The sequence below is a fragment of the Panthera uncia genome, chromosome B1, assembly GCF_023721935.1.
Source record: "Panthera uncia isolate 11264 chromosome B1, Puncia_PCG_1.0, whole genome shotgun sequence".
NCBI lineage: Eukaryota > Metazoa > Chordata > Mammalia > Carnivora > Felidae > Panthera > Panthera uncia.
The window spans coordinates 121,138,830-121,154,644 of NC_064811.1; the positions used below are offsets into that span (position 1 = coordinate 121,138,830).

Sequence of the window (15,815 nt, forward strand, 5' to 3'; positions counted from 1 at the left end):
TTTGGCTGCCTTGTGTCACATAACAACAGGTAGTCACAGACATCCAGCAGTTTCCTTAGAGTGGGTTGCTTTCTTTATGGTAATCAATTTACTTGGCCCAGCTGTCAGGCACTTGACTTCCCAATTAACAACTGGAAGCAGAACTTGAGCTGCAGGAAGGAAGAAAACTCAGATTTTCCCAAACACACAGTTAATGAAAAATTTAGCCTAGCCTCTACCTCATCTGTGTTTTTCCCATAAAAAGTAAATGTCAATTTGGAAAACAATATACCTACAGACATTTCTCCACACAGGAAAGTTTCACATGATATTTCACTAGGCCCTGTGCCCAACATCCATCATTGAGGAGTCAACATAAATTAATTTAAAACTGGAAATGAGGCAGCCAAAATTGTTGACCAGTTTCCTTGTATTAATTCAGTGAAAAGACTAAGAGTGCCTGCACTACAAATCACAGCTTCTAATCTCAAGGGAATAAGCAACAAAGAAGAAAATCCTTTTATTCCACATCTTCTCAAATCTGGAAGAAGGAAAAAAAAAATGTATACTAATGCATGGGGCATACTTTTCTCACCCAACTCTTCCTGGCCGAAAGGATTTTTCTCCATGCCACAGAAGACTATAAATGAAAATCAGCAAGGCAGGAAGCAATAGGGACTCCTGTTCATGAGAATGCCCTGCAGAAGGGCTTTGTGGGTATCAACCCAGGTGGACCTAATGCAGCCTTGACTAACCTGCATGTGTGCAAGGACATCCATGTATGGACAAGAGCAAGACCTCTTGTCCATAGAGGGATGGGAACTATCGTGGGAAAGGGGATTTGAAGACACCAACACGTCCTTTACTTGGATGTCTTTGAGTGTATGAATCCTGAAATTGCTAAAATTACATCTTGAGGAGAGAGAGCATAGGAAGTTTTTCCTTAACATCCTTCCAAAAGCACTGCTTCATCCATGATTAGAAACTCTAATATCCACTTTAAACCCAATAAAGAGTGAGTCCTCTTTACCCTGTGGCTTAGGAATGGAAGAAGCTTGTTTTTAAGTTACATGTCTTGTTTTAGGACTAACTTGGAAACTTCTTCACAGTTTACCTGATCATAATCTGCTAGAGGGTAGATGTGTGGAGTTCTAAGTGCAAAATGCTTGTGGAATGGAAGCCACTGCCCTGGTCTGCCTCTACTAGATCATAACCATCTAGAAGATAGGGACTGTGATGCATATCCTTTTGACCTAAGTCTCCTGCAAAAAAAAATGTTGGGGAATTTTTTCAGGACAAAAAAAGAGTTATGTTAGTCGTTCGAACAAGTTTTCACTTCCACGCTAGGAAGCAGGGCAGATGCCCTTTGGAAGTACGACTGTGTCATAACATTCAACTGTTGTTGAATAGCACATGTACTCAATGTAAGTCAACATAAACATTTAGAAGGGTCACTGTTGTCTACAAATATCAGTAAATGTGCAAGGCTGTATGACCATATTCTATTTGAGGGATATCATTATTATCTAGGAAATGATTTCATACTTGAGTGTCTCAAATCACATCTGTTAAAAGGGTCAGGATAAAGTGTCTTCCTTAAAGAACATCTTTTCACAGGACACTTGGGTGGCTCAGTCAGTTAAGCATCTGACTCTTGATCTCAGCTCAGGTCTTGATCTCAGGGTCGTGAGTTCGAGCCCTGACCTAGGCTCCACACTGGGCATGGAGCCTACTTTAAAAAAAAAAAAAGTTTCCTAAAATCTCATTGCATATTATCTTTGGGTGCCACCCCAGCTCTCCCTGCTCACAATACTGGTTGCATAACAAACTCTGAAACAGAAATAGTATACACTAGGATCCTACCAACAGGAGTTACTGCTGATAGAGGGTCACTGCCATATGAAAGCCTATGCTACACAAGAAGAATCAGAGAGCTGTGTGATCCCTTTGAATTGACTGGAAAAACAACAGACATTATACTCTGTCACTGAGACTTTTCGACACAGGAAGGAGGGCTCAAATATATGAAAATATGTTGGCCTGAACACTATTTTTTTAAACTTTCAGCTTTCGGCAATCAGCATAATCTTGCTAGACCTCCCATCTGCTAAAAAGAAGCTAAACCATCACTGTGAAGTTTAGAAAAACGGGGCTATAAGGATGTAATAACTGTCTTATGCTTTATCTATAATAAATCATATTCCCCTGAAGTTCCAGTGTGTTCTAAATTAACATCAAAGGAAAGAATTCTTAACCCCACCAACTGGCAAATACAGGAATTTCAACTGTTCTGATATAATGGCTCTAAGTAAATCACTATTAATTTCTTACTTCCCAACCTACTGGTCAACCAGAAACACAGTCAGAATTGCTGATGAAATTACCAGGAACGAATATCCCTAATGTATTTCCTGCTTTCATCCTCCAAGCACAGCAAGTTACAAACTGAAAGGGCTTTTGATTCATATTAACATTTTGAATATAGTTTCTAAAAACTACCTTTAGTGAACTGAGGCTGGGATACGACTTGGTAAGTATTATTATTGATGTAACTTTTCTTTCCATGCTCTGAAAGTCATACTTTTGAGTTCAGAAGACCCTAAATTTTTACCTGTTTTGAAGGCACATATGGGAGACTGCATGGAAAAGAACCCAAAATACACGAATTTCAAATTATAACCCATTTCTCCTACCACTGACAGGCTGGGATTACATTTAGATATGATTAAAATATTATTCATTCATCCCAAGAACTTAGATTAATTATTATAATATTCCATTATGAAATTTTCTCTTCATAAAATCTCTTATTGCCACTCTATTGGTAATTACTTCAAGTGCCATCTCAACTGCTTATTAAGAAAAATATTTTTAATGGTTCTTAACGAATACAGTATAAATACACACAGAAAGAAAGGTCCTCTATTAAGAAAGAATAGATATTTTGACCAATTAGCAGAAGTGCTTTGAACGTCATTAGAACCCACTTAAGATTATGACCTGCATCATCTTAGAAAGCAACAGTGTCTTCCAACAATTTCCAGGAAAAGAAGGCTGTATTTCACAAGACGGGTACACAGTTAACGTCCGCAAACAGACTCGTACACACGACACAGGAACGTGAGCCAAGTCATCCAGTCACTCCTGAATTCACCTCAATAATGTGATGTTGCCACCATTAGGCTAATTACAACCCATGCAGGAAGGAGCCCAGCTGACTTCAAACGAAATGAGCAGAATGTGAATATTTTAGAATAAACCAAGTACCTGATAGTTTCATGAGAAGTTCGGACGCTGCTTTGACTGACATATCCGGCCTTAGCACGTTCCCCTTCCCCTCCTGGGGCTTAAGGGTGTCCTCAGCGATGCTTGGGGCTGACACTTCAGATTCCGGGCTGAACACATAGCTGGACCGAGGCAAAGCGGCACTTAAGGCCTCTTCTTCCTTCGGCTCCTCTTTCACTTTAAAATTAAGATTCATGGGCTCCTTCTGATTCGCAGCTGTCAGAAGAAGAAAGGTATTGTATATATACATATACAAAAGGCCACCCCCCCCCCCCTCTTAGCTGCCCCCGGACTTAATGAGATATGGAATGCACAATCAGTGTGCCAACAGCAAGAGGGACCACAACCCGATCAAAATAGGATGGGACCTGGGCAGAAAAAAATACAACACGCTCTGCGAGCACAGGACTCTGAAGAGTGTGGGCTTCTGAATCTTTGGAACCCATCATAGTTGAAGAAGTGCTGCCTCTACAAAGTGGTCATTTTCTCTCTGGTTTCCCCAAATGTCTTCTTTCCTGTATATGCTGCTGCCTCCCTGACCTATAAGCATTCTTCCCACTTAATCCTATTATAAAATAATGCTTTCAGGCAATTATCCTGCCAGAAAATATTCAATAGAAACATGAGTCAGAGGCAGTCCCCAAAGCCGAAACCTGGGGTGGGGTGGGAAGGTGACGAATTTGCCAGAGAAAAGCTCAAACTAGAGATATCCCACTCTTGCCTTATTATAAACTGACGTTCCTGACCCTCGAACACTGGGGCACGCACTTGGAACTGTTTTCCAGTCACGGTGAATAAATCCGCATCTGTGGTTCAAGTCATTTCTAAGCCCACGTTGGGCATTTTTTTTTTTAAGGATTTTATTTTTAAGTAACCTCCACATCTAACGTGGGGCTCGAACTCACAACCCTGAGATCAAGAGTCACATGCTTCACTGACTGAGCCAGCCAGGCGCCCCTCACAATGGGCATTTTTTAAAAGAAATGCTTTTATCTTGAAATAATTGTGGATTCACAGAGAAGTTGCAAGATGGTTCACGGAGTTCCCATATATTCTTCGCCCAGCATTCCCCGATGCTCATATCTTACATAACCATGGTGCATTCGTCAGAACTAAGAAATTCACATTACTATGATCTAAACTCCAGATTTTATTCAGATTTCTCCAGTTTTTCCACTAATGTCCTTTTTTCCATTTTTAGCATGGGTGGTTGGTGTGGAGTGTGCGGTCAGGGCAGAGCTAACTGGTCTATTATGGGATGGATTCTGTGGCTTGGCTACACCATAACAAGCCTTCCCTAACTGAGCTACTCACTCCCTGGGAAAGACCAAGAAGGAAGACAAGCATCCTCTTCCACCACTGGCCACTTTCCCAGGCATCTTGCTCCCCTTTAATGGGCCATGCAGTAGGACCTTTAGGTTGGTTATGTTAGATGTGTCGGTCTTTTGAGAAAGAAGATCTCTTCCTAATATACATTTCTTAGTAACACTTATTAGATGAGCCAAAAGCCCATTCCCGCTTAACACAAAAGAAGATAAAGATAAATCCACAAAGCTTTTGACTTGTTGCCCACCACCTACCGTAGCCTATACACAACCATAAAGTCCTTTCTCCCTTGGTTCCCTCTAAGGATATACATTCTGGAATCACAAGTTTACACAGATCAGCGTATTTAGAAACTGGACCTTGGAAGGCTAACGTGACATTTGGAAGTGTTACCACCAGAAAGATGCACAGCTGGCACTAGAACCTAGTTCTGTGAGCTGCCCACCCTAGGTTCCTTATTGACCTCCACCCTTACCTACCTCCACCTCACCACTCCTCCACTTCGGGTCCCTGTGCTATAAACAACACGTGAATGTAATTTGACCTTCAAATACCACCTTCTCAATGAAGTCTACCCTGACTATCCTATTCAGAATTGCAATCCCCACCCCATAGTACACCCAGTGTCTCCTACCTTACTCTAATCTTCTTCTTTTCCCCAAAATACTTATCACTTGATAACTTATTGTTAAGGATTTAATTGTACCCACCCCTACCAGTTCTTATGTTGAAGCTCTAACCCACATTGTGGCTGTACTTGGAGACAGGGAAATAATCAAAGTTATAAGAGGGCATCAGGGTGGGGCCCTAACCCAATATGATTGATGTCCCATAAGAAGAGACACCAGCAGGCATGCACACAGAAGGAAGATCATGGGAGAACACAGCAAGAAGGTGGACATCTTCAAGCCAAAAAGGGTAGCCTCAGAAGAAACCACACCTGCCAACACCTTCATCAGACCTCCAGCCTCCAGAACTGTTAGAGGTAAGTTTCTTTTGTTCAAGCCACCAGTCCTTGATATTTTGGTATGGCAGCCCAAGCAGACTAATCATATACCGTATAATTTTGTTTTTATTTATTATATTAACCATTATGGTCTGTTTCCCTAACTCAAGGGTAGGCTTCAAGAAAGCAATGACCTTAACATTGATGTATCTTGAGTGCCTAGAAGAGTGCCTAGCACATATGAGGTGCTCAATATGTATTTGTGGAATTAATAAAATATGGTAGCTACAAATTAGTGACATCTGATGGTGCTTCACTATTACTTGTAGAAAACAAAAACTAAGAATCCCAAAATATCAGAAGTGCTTTCCTTGGATCTGATCATTAGACTGGGAAAAAGACCTAGAGATAAAAGCTTTGCTATCTACACCATAGCACTTACTGAGGTATCTGTGAGTAATCATTCACTTGGACTCTGGCATTACTAAAGGAGAAGTCCAGAAAAATTTCAAGAAAAGAGGTCCAAATCTGGCCCTTTGGGGCACCTGGCTGGCTCAGAGAATAGAGCATGTGACTCTTGATCTCAGGGTTGTGAGTTTGAGCCCCACGTTAGGCATAGAGATTACTTTAAAAAAATAAATAAAATAAAATAAAATAAAATAAAATAAAATAAAATAAAACAAAATTTGACCCTTTGGGGACAATGCCATCAGAATCTAAACCAAAGAGAACAATGATGGTCTCTAAAGCAATCCTCATGTATTTCTGACCTCAACCAGGAGGGTGCCTCCTAAGAGGACTTTGTTTATTTAGCATACTTCTCTCCTTTCAACCACTTTTGGTGAAGGGAGTGGGAGGGCCCTCTCTGGCCCTATTCCTTTCTTCCAGAACCCTTCATAAAATCCTTTTCCAAAAGTATCCTAGTTAGTCACAACAGAATAATTAAGTGGTGTTTTGTCTATTAAGTCTGAAATCGTGATTCTTTGGGAAGGAAGGAATAATATACAAAATTATGTACTTTTAAAAATGTTCTGTATCTTTTATGTTAAAACTTTTTAAAGTTCTAAGGTGAGGTTAGGAAAGAGAAACTATCGAAGCCCTAGAAGCAAAATCCCAATTTCTAGAGAGAGCAACCTTAAGCTGACACTCTCTGAAGATATAACCAGCTTCTAGAAGTTATTAGTTACGATACATGCATACATACATAAGATTTCAGAAAAAAAAATTAGCATTGTTAGTACAACTCAGATTTAACAGAACTTCAGTAAGACACTTAAAAAGACAATAGGCAAGCTGGTATGTTGCTGGATTATAAATGTGCAGACATTTCATACATGGTTTTCATTCTGACAATGTCAAGAATGACATAACACTAGTAACTTTCTGGGGAAATGTAAATATAGTTAGCAACAGATCACACACACAAAAACAATGTGGGAAACACTCATTTGCCCAAGTTTTAATTTCCCAAACACTTGTAATTTCCCAATTTAATTTCCCAAACACATGTAAAATAGAAATATGAAGGCTACCCTCTTATTAAAAAAACTTTTTTTTGTTTATTTATTTTTTAGAGACAGAGAGAGAAACAGAGCACGAGCAGGGGAAGGGCAGAGAGAGAGAGAGACAGAGAGAGAGAGAAAGAGACAGAATCCGAAGCAGGCTCCAGGCTCTGAGCTGTCATCACAGAACCTGACGCAGGGCTCGAACTCACAAACTGCAAGATCATGACCTGAGCTGAAGTCTGACGCTTGACCGACTGAGCCACCTAGGTGCCCCTACCCTCTTATCTTTTAATTACCAGAAATATTTATACTAAAAATAGTACATAAAGCTTACATTTTAAAATTAATCTGACTGAATAATTGCCATAGTTTTTTATTATCTTGCTTTTGTCTTTTTATCTTACTTTAAAAAAGACCCATTCTCTTTCTACAGAAAAAGGTCGAATTAAAGATGTTTTCTTTTTTTTGTTGTTTGGGGAAACTGCTATGAAAAAAGGAACAATTTACAATTCACTGCCTAGTCTTTACTTCATTCTTCCCAACACAAAAATCTGTGCGCATATGGAACTCAATTCGTAAAAGACTTTCACAGCCTTTACCCTGACTTCTGTTTATGTATCTTAAAGTTTCCAGATACTCCACTTTTAATGCAGTGAGGAAGCCCCATAATCAAGAGGCCTCTGTTCCCAACATTTTAGGACCTGAGCTACTTTGATTATAAATTATGTGTACCTGTAAGTTCACACACTCAAATAGAGCTGGGCTGCCATTTAAAGGAAATAAATCAGCTTTTTGAGGATTTAAAAAGGATGTAAGATAAAGATTCATATGGGAAATGAATAGGAAAGCCACTGGGATAAAATTATCCCAAATTTCCAATTATAATAGGCAAAGATTAAAAAAAATACACACACACACATATACATATATATATATATATATATATATATATCCCTCTTTATAGCAAAGGGTGATCAGTTCACGCTGAGATCCCTTCCAAGTGCTCCAACTCCCCCAGGACAATTCTATAAATTTCCTTAATAATAATGCACACACCTAGCATTTGAGAAGTTAACAAAAATTGGTGCTTCCATCAATCAGGAGGTAGATATTATTACTACCCTTATTTTATAAGTGAGGGAACTAAGAGCCCAAGAGGTTAATAAACCAAACCTTCCAAATCACAGAGACACTAGGCTTCAAGGTTTCTGGCCGAAAATGCACCCAAGCTCTCTCCTTTCCCTCCAAGCGCTTCTGAGAGGGATACTACCTTAAGAGGTTGGACTATGGGCTTTGGAAATAAGAGATATGGAGTGAACTAGGCTTTGTTAATTATAAGGGAAAGGTGGGACATGACCTAGAGGTAAGGGACAGAAAACGTCCCTTTCTGCAGGAAGGAATTTTGTCAAGATCTAAGAAGGTGGAAGAGGAAGAATGGACTGCACCATGGCCGCTGCTCTTCTGTTTTGTCCATTCCCTCCGGGGAAGGAAGAAGATGACACTTTCCCTGCATTTAATAAGACAGGACTCTCTTTCAGCTCAGAATCTGGCAATTGTGGGGGGCACCTGGGTGACTCAGTGGGTTAAGCGTCTGACTTCGGCTCAAGTCACAATCTCACAGTTCTTGGGTTCCAGCCTGTGTTGGGCTCTGTGCTGACAGCTCAGAGCCTGGAGCCTGCTTCGGATCCTGTGTGTTCCTCTGTCTCTTTCTGCTTCTCCCCCTCTTGTCCTCTGTCTGTCTCTCTCTCTCTCTCCCAAAGATAAATAATAAACATAGAAAAAAAATTCTTTTTAAAGAATCTAACAATTTTGTGAATGCTGAAATGCTACATGAAAAAGGTAGGCCATGAAGGATTTTATTTACTACCTCACCCTTCAGCACAGCCAGGCTCTTGGACTTGGAAGGGGCCACAGATTGGTGGTTTTCAAACAGTGTTCCAAGGAATCCTAGGATAAGCTTCAGGGGTCCCAACAAATGTTTGTTTCCAATTTAAGTTTTTAAGATTCTTTAAACTAATTTAAAACTTAATTTAGAAATGTGCACAGTCATCTGTGTTGTAATGGAGACCCCTAATTTTTACTTGTGTTGACAAGTTAATTGAGTTTCGTTATCACTTATAACACATTGCCTCCCATTATTACAGGAGTGGCAGAGCTCTAGGAATACGTCATTAATAAGGAGGAGACTGGCTCACTGATCTTTCAAAAAATTCAGGCCTGAGCATGTATGTCCATGTAAAACTGTACAGTTGTGATCCTCCTGGAGTCCATGTGCCTGCCTTACATCATCAGGCTTTCTCACCCTCAGCACAACTGACATTCTGGGCAGGGTAAATTTGCCGCGGAGGGCTGTCCTGTGCGGGTGTAAGATGTTTAGCAGCATCTAAGGCCTCTACCCACTAGATGCCAACAGCACTACCCCATCATGAAAACAAAAACTCACTGCCAGCTGTCCCCCGTGCACACCTCTGGTTGAGAGCCACTACCTTAAATTAAATGCCAGGGTGGGTTCAAGTGTATCTACTTTGGTGAAGCTTCTGATCGTGGCCGACAGACAGACAAGTGCAGATACACAGATATATCTAGTCTATCATTTACAAAGCACTTAAAGTGGACCAGGAAGTATGCTAAGTGTTAGTTTATTTGAAATAATTTATTGGCTCTTCACAGCAACCGTACTACTGTCCCATTTTGCAGCTGAGGAATCTGAGACTAGAGAGATTAAATAAATTTCCAAATAACAGTCCATGGAGCAAAGCTGAAGTGGTTACTATTGAATCACAAGTGGCTTTACTGCATAGAGAAAGTGTTAAATGCTTCTGGTCTTATGATAAGGAACGAGGGCGGTTGCTTAAATGTTGTCAACTTGGAAGCAAAAACTTTTCATTATTATACTCTTTTTTCAAGCAGCTGAATAAATTTAATTAAAGGCATCTTGAGATTACAAGGCGAATTGTTACACGTCTACTCTCATTGGCCACAACATCCCTGTGTAAGTGGTGTTTCTTGAAAGTGCAATCGGCAAAGTAAATTCAGAAATGTCCTAGGGGCTCACGCTGCTACATGGCCTCTCTCGACCGTAACATTAATTGCATGTTGTGTGCTTATCACGCAGCAACTTGGCTCTGGTTGCTGGACTGTTTGAATAAATACATACAAGAAATGTGAACTTAAAAAATAAAGTTATATTAAAAAACACACATTCTGTGTGTTTTACATATTGAGTCTGCACTTCAGATTCTGTTTGAAAAAAATGAGTTTATTCTTTAAAAAATGAAGTGAAAACCATTACTGTTTCCGCTTCCTTTATTTCATGATAAGTAAACACAGGCTCAGAGAATGATATGACCTGTTGAAAAGCACACAGATCATTAATGACAGAACCAGAATCAGAGCTCAACCCCCCATATTACAAATAACTACCCAAGTCCCCTTAGCAGTATATGCAAGTACATATGATCTGGCAGGACCTGGGATTATTTGACAACCTGATGCACTTTAGGTGAGAAAAAAAATAAACTGCCTTCTAAAATTATAAGGAAGGCCAAGATTTAGTTCAATAATAATTAATTATAGTGGAGCATTGCTTTTAGATGCTAAGCATATTATATTCAAATAGAATGTTTAAGACATTAGCTAAATATTTTTAAATGTTGCTCTCTAATAAGGTAAACTACTTAATTTGCCTTAAGTAGTTTTATAATTAGTGTTTAGCGAAGTTTTAACCATCTCATATTTCTCATTAATCCCCACCTGGGCTCATCTTTATTTCTGTATTAGTGTCCTCAAAGCAAAACCACACAAGTCCCCTATGACAGCTACGACCACAGTATACACACAGTGACAAAAGGGAAACAAAACAGCCTCCAGGGCAGGGTCAAGGGTAAGAACAATGAGCGGTGCCTCAAGAACTGTAAAATAAATAAATAAGGTTTTCCTCCATGAACTAAACTAGCAAAATCAACACATCATGAGCAAAAGTAGCTATCTGCAGTAATCTGCTTAACAGACAGGGTATCTCCCATGTCGAGAGCAGGAAGGACAAGTCCTGAAGAACCAATCAAGGCAAGAGTAGATGTGAAAGAAAGCTGCATTTTAAATTTATTCTATTAACACGTACAAAGAATGAAATGTATGAACAGCAGTGAAGTGATTTGTATGTATGAACAGCATGAAGTGATTTGAGACTTGAAAAAGAAAACCTAAAGATTGGATAATATGTTTCCAACACTTTTCAGGGAAGTTGGTGACCATCTGCCCCAAATGACATCTCCTCTTGATTGTTATACTTGTCATTTTAAATTACCATGCTGACATTCTGGTTTACACATCAGTTGTTAAATGATTTTTGTCATTGTGGAACACCCAGAGAGTTTGAAGAACTCTAGGCTGTGGTAGACTATAAAATGGCCATAATGGAGGGGCGCCCGGCTGGCTCAGTCGGTAGAGCATGTGACTCTTGATCTTGGGGTCCATGCGACTCCTGATCTTGGGGTCGTGATGCAGAGCTTACTTAAAAAAAAAAAAAAAAAGCCATAAGGATTCCCTCCCTGAAGCCCCACACCCCTGGAATGGGACTTTGCAGCTCCTCCCATCAAGAGGTGGAGTATATTCTCCCACTCCCTGAATCTGGGCTGGAGCTGTGACGTGCCTTGGTCAACAGAAGGTGGTGGAAGTGAGGTTGGGCCAGTTCCTAGCCTAGCCTCCAAAGGCCTTGTGCATTTCCACTCTTTCCTTTGGAACCACGCCCGGCTGCCGTGTGAACGAGCCTGGGCTAGCCCACTGAAGGGTGAGAGACTCTGAGGAACAGGGAGAATTCATCCTAGCTGAGGCTTTGCTAGACCAGCCCTCCCCCAGCCCATGTGGCCACGGACTTTAGATGGATGGGTCAGCCTGGAGAGACCCAAAGAAGCACCCTGCTCAAACCATGCCCAAATTGCCAATTCACAAAACCCTAAGCTAAGTAAATGGCTATTAGTTTGAGCCGCCAAACTGTGGATGAGTTTGGTACTGAACTAACTGTGTGAGACACTCCAGTTCTCAGACTTGGCCTTACAAGCTGAGGGCCTGGAACACAGGACTCGAGACCACACCAAGGGACTCACAGCCTTCAAGGCTCCCTTTGAACAGCTGCCTCCTTTCCGCAGACCCCCCTCTGCTCCATCTTCTTTCTTCTAGCACTATGGAGCTGATTGTGAATTTGCAAATCTTTTTTAAGTGAAGTAATATCACAGCCTCAGAAAACCTGACTTCTAGGACATGACTAATGGAATATCTTTCTTATAATCCATCATGAAATGCATCATGGATGGTACAAAGATAAAGATGTTACAAAAGAAACATTATCTGTTCCCTTCCTCCCACCCCAACACAAACCACAGCAACTTGAAACAGTTCAAGAGGCAAGACTAATAATACACAAGCAATAGAATGAACTACACAAATAATACCACCACCAACCTGAGCGATAAAGACTCTAAATATCACTGGAATTCACAGGGGGTGGGACGGTTGGCAGTAAAGACCAGAATAACAGGAAAAGGCTCTACTGAAGAAGGGGGAACCAAAATATTCTTTGAAGGATGGCCAGCATTTGCATAGGCCACACAGTAGGGGCGGGCATCACAGGACTGGGCCCCAACATTGCTAGAAATTCTCTACAAAGATGCAGAACCACTGCGTGTCAGAGGTGCATTAAAATAGTTAACTTAGTTTTAAGAACAAAATTATTCTTTTTTGAAAATTCTTATTCCGCCCCTCCCGCATTTTACTTAACAAAGGGGAAGATCTATGGGACGCCACAGTTCAAATTACCAGACCCCTGGAACAACATGAGTGAATTCAGAGAGACGGTAGTGAGAGGCGTGTTATGTATGAGCTGGTGAGGACTGTCAACATTTTTCCAGACAGGAGTGAAGATATGGTTACTCTGTAGAAAGAAGCCAGCCAGGGGCATAACCTGATGCAAGAGGTATTAGAAGAAGAGTCTGTTAGAATGTCACTGGAGGGCCTAGAGGGGGGCAGCTGGGGTGGAGAAGGCACCAGGGAGGGCAGCTAAAGGGGCAAGCTGGCTAGGTGTGAGCTGATGGCCAGGAGACGCTGCACGCAGAGGGATGGATTATAGATATATTTTGAAGACACAAAAAATTTAACCAGATTAGTGACTGAATTAGCATGCATTAGAAATGATGCCATGGTTTGAAGCCAAGGAAAATAAACAGCGAAGCAGACGGAGGTCAAAAGACAGTTCACTCAACTGAGAAAAAAAATTAGGTAATAGCTAATTAAGTGGTCATGAGCCAAGGCTTTGCAGTTAGGCAGAGCTGAATCTTTGCTCTCTCCCTTGTAGCTAAAACCTGTTAAGCCTCAACTTCCTCATCTATAAAATAGGTTTAGTGATATTGACCCTCTATGCTTTCAAGAGGGTTAAATGAGAAATTGCATGAAGCAATTGGCACAGTGCCCCGCTCACTGTAGACGCATTTGATTAGTAATATGAAAATAGTAGTAGAAATAGAAACAATAGTAATGAACAATAACAAGTAGAAGAAAATGTACTTCTGAAGAAAGGAAGAAAATGACTTGGATACAGGTTTGCAGAAACACAGACTTTGATACATTTTCCCAAGGATCTATCAAGATAAAAAATTATTCTCAGGGCAATTCTAGAATTAGGTATACTCTATCCAACACAGTGAGGAAAGAAAGATCTGGATTCCAGTCATGACCCTTTTACAGTTAATCTCGTTGAGTCTTGCTCTTTGTCTACATGCTTGTCACGAGACAATGTATTTGGAAACACGCCATGCACTGTAAAGTCCTACGGAAATATTAGTTGGCCTTACTGTTTTTACTATTTGCACTAAGTAATTCCTGAAAAGCCTAAAAGAATTAATGCAACTTCCAATGGGGTCTAACATACAGCATTCAGAGAATGGCTCCCTGCTGGGGACTCTTAACTCTGAGACAGCAAACAAGGTCAAAGAACACAGCCAAGTTTGATTGTGCTGCCTCCTTACTTTGTGATTTGGGGTATAGGCAGCCTTGGGGAGGGAATGCTGGAACCAGTTCAGTCACTTCTTAGGAGTGTAAACTTGGACAAGTCTCTTAATCTGTTTCTCAGTTTTCATCTGTAAAATGGGAATACGAATACTTTCTACCTACAGAGTTGTTATGAAAATCAAATGAGTTAAATGGCACAGAGTAAGCACTACCTGAGTGATTGCTGAGGAAAAATAAGAAACAATGAGTAGATGTCACAAAGTCTCTGCAGACATTTCTGTACATGTGTGTATAACTCCAGGCCCCCTTTCTTATAAGGCTACCTGCTCCTTTTGTGACTCAGATCAGTCCTTGTCTCATGGAGTGGCAAGTCATTGAAAAACAGGAGACACACTCTCTCTCATATATATGAATCGCCACTGGGGTCAAAAAAAAATCCAGGATTTCAAAAGGATATTCAGGCTGCCTGCACGGATAAGGTCCTAAATGCAGCTTCTGACACCAAGAATTTCAGTCACATGATCAGTGAGTGCTCATCATGAGAAAAGCAGGGCAGGGTTAAAAAGTAAGGTCAGGGCGCCTGGTTGGCTCATTCAGTGGGGTATGTGATTCTTGATCTCCGGGTTGTAAGTTCGAGCCCCACATTGGGTCCACGTAGAGATTACTTAAAAAAAAAAAAAATCTTAAAACAATAAAATGAAATAAAATAAAAAGGGCCAAACTGAGGGCATAAAGGAAGGTTGTTAAAAATAAACCCACTGGAGAAAGCACGTTCAGGGATGGGGAGTGGGAGCCCCTGGCTACTGGCACTGAAGTCTTAGGGCATGACAGGCACAAGGACAGCAGTTACTTGCAAGAAGGCTCATTTGTAAAGATGTTTTATAGAAAGCCAATCAGAGCCACCAGGAGATAAGGACTACCTGGTTTACTGGGTATCTCCCACCCCTCCTTCTCCAGCAGCACAAACAAAGGCATCGCAGGATAGGGCAGCTGCCATTTACAGACTAACTGTATTGTGAGGGCAGATGCATCCAGTTGTGTGAAAGAGACAGAAGCAGAAAGAACAAAGGCCTGCAGGAAACGGCAAGATAGGACACAAACACATTCACCAAATCACCTGTATTTATACAAGAAAGCCTTTGCTATTGTAACCGCTGAGCTCCTAATAAACCAGAAACAATTCAGCCTGTACCCATTTATAAGTCCCTGCTTTAAAAATGCCATCTCTGCCTAGTTAGAATTATTTCAGACTCAATTTTATAAAATTAATATAATGTGGGAGACAGTATAAAAAAAAATTTTTTTTGCCCGTTTTCCAAATTAAAAATAGTTGAAATGACTTGTATCTTTTATTTTGGAAAACCAGCGACAAAAAGATATTCCCAGCCCGCGACCGGAGATGCCAAGTTTCTGTCAACTGCTTGGTTACAAATGGAGAGTTAGAATTAAATTTTGTATCTTGAAGAGTATAGCTCTGAGGAAGAGAAATGATGCAAAGACTATTGCAAGCAACTGTTAATCAGGCCTCTAAGGATGGCACTCCCAGCTCTTTGATGTTCTAGATGAGTCTCGAGACTTTCTGTTTCCAACTGGAGAACACTAAAATGCTTCTTTTCACTCCCCTGTCATGAGGCCCCACAAGGAAAAACAAGGGGCTCAACAGACATGACTCACCCAGGCCTCTCATTCATGTCAACATTGACCTGTGGTGAGTGCCCCAGACCCTTCTTGCACCACCAGGCCCCTTTAAGTGGTCTGCGATAGAAAGTAAG

General features: G+C 40.8%; 1 protein-coding gene across 2 annotated transcripts in view; it reads right to left on the reverse strand.

Moving 5' to 3' along the window:
* ZNF827 (zinc finger protein 827) overlaps positions 1-15,815 on the reverse strand; it is a 169,801-nt gene that overhangs the window by 101,263 nt on the left and 52,723 nt on the right. For both annotated transcript variants that reach the window (XM_049631210.1, XM_049631209.1), the window contains one exon: positions 3,247-3,480. In XM_049631210.1, the coding sequence (XP_049487167.1) occupies positions 3,247-3,480 (234 nt within the window). The remainder of the gene's footprint in view (positions 1-3,246; positions 3,481-15,815) is intronic.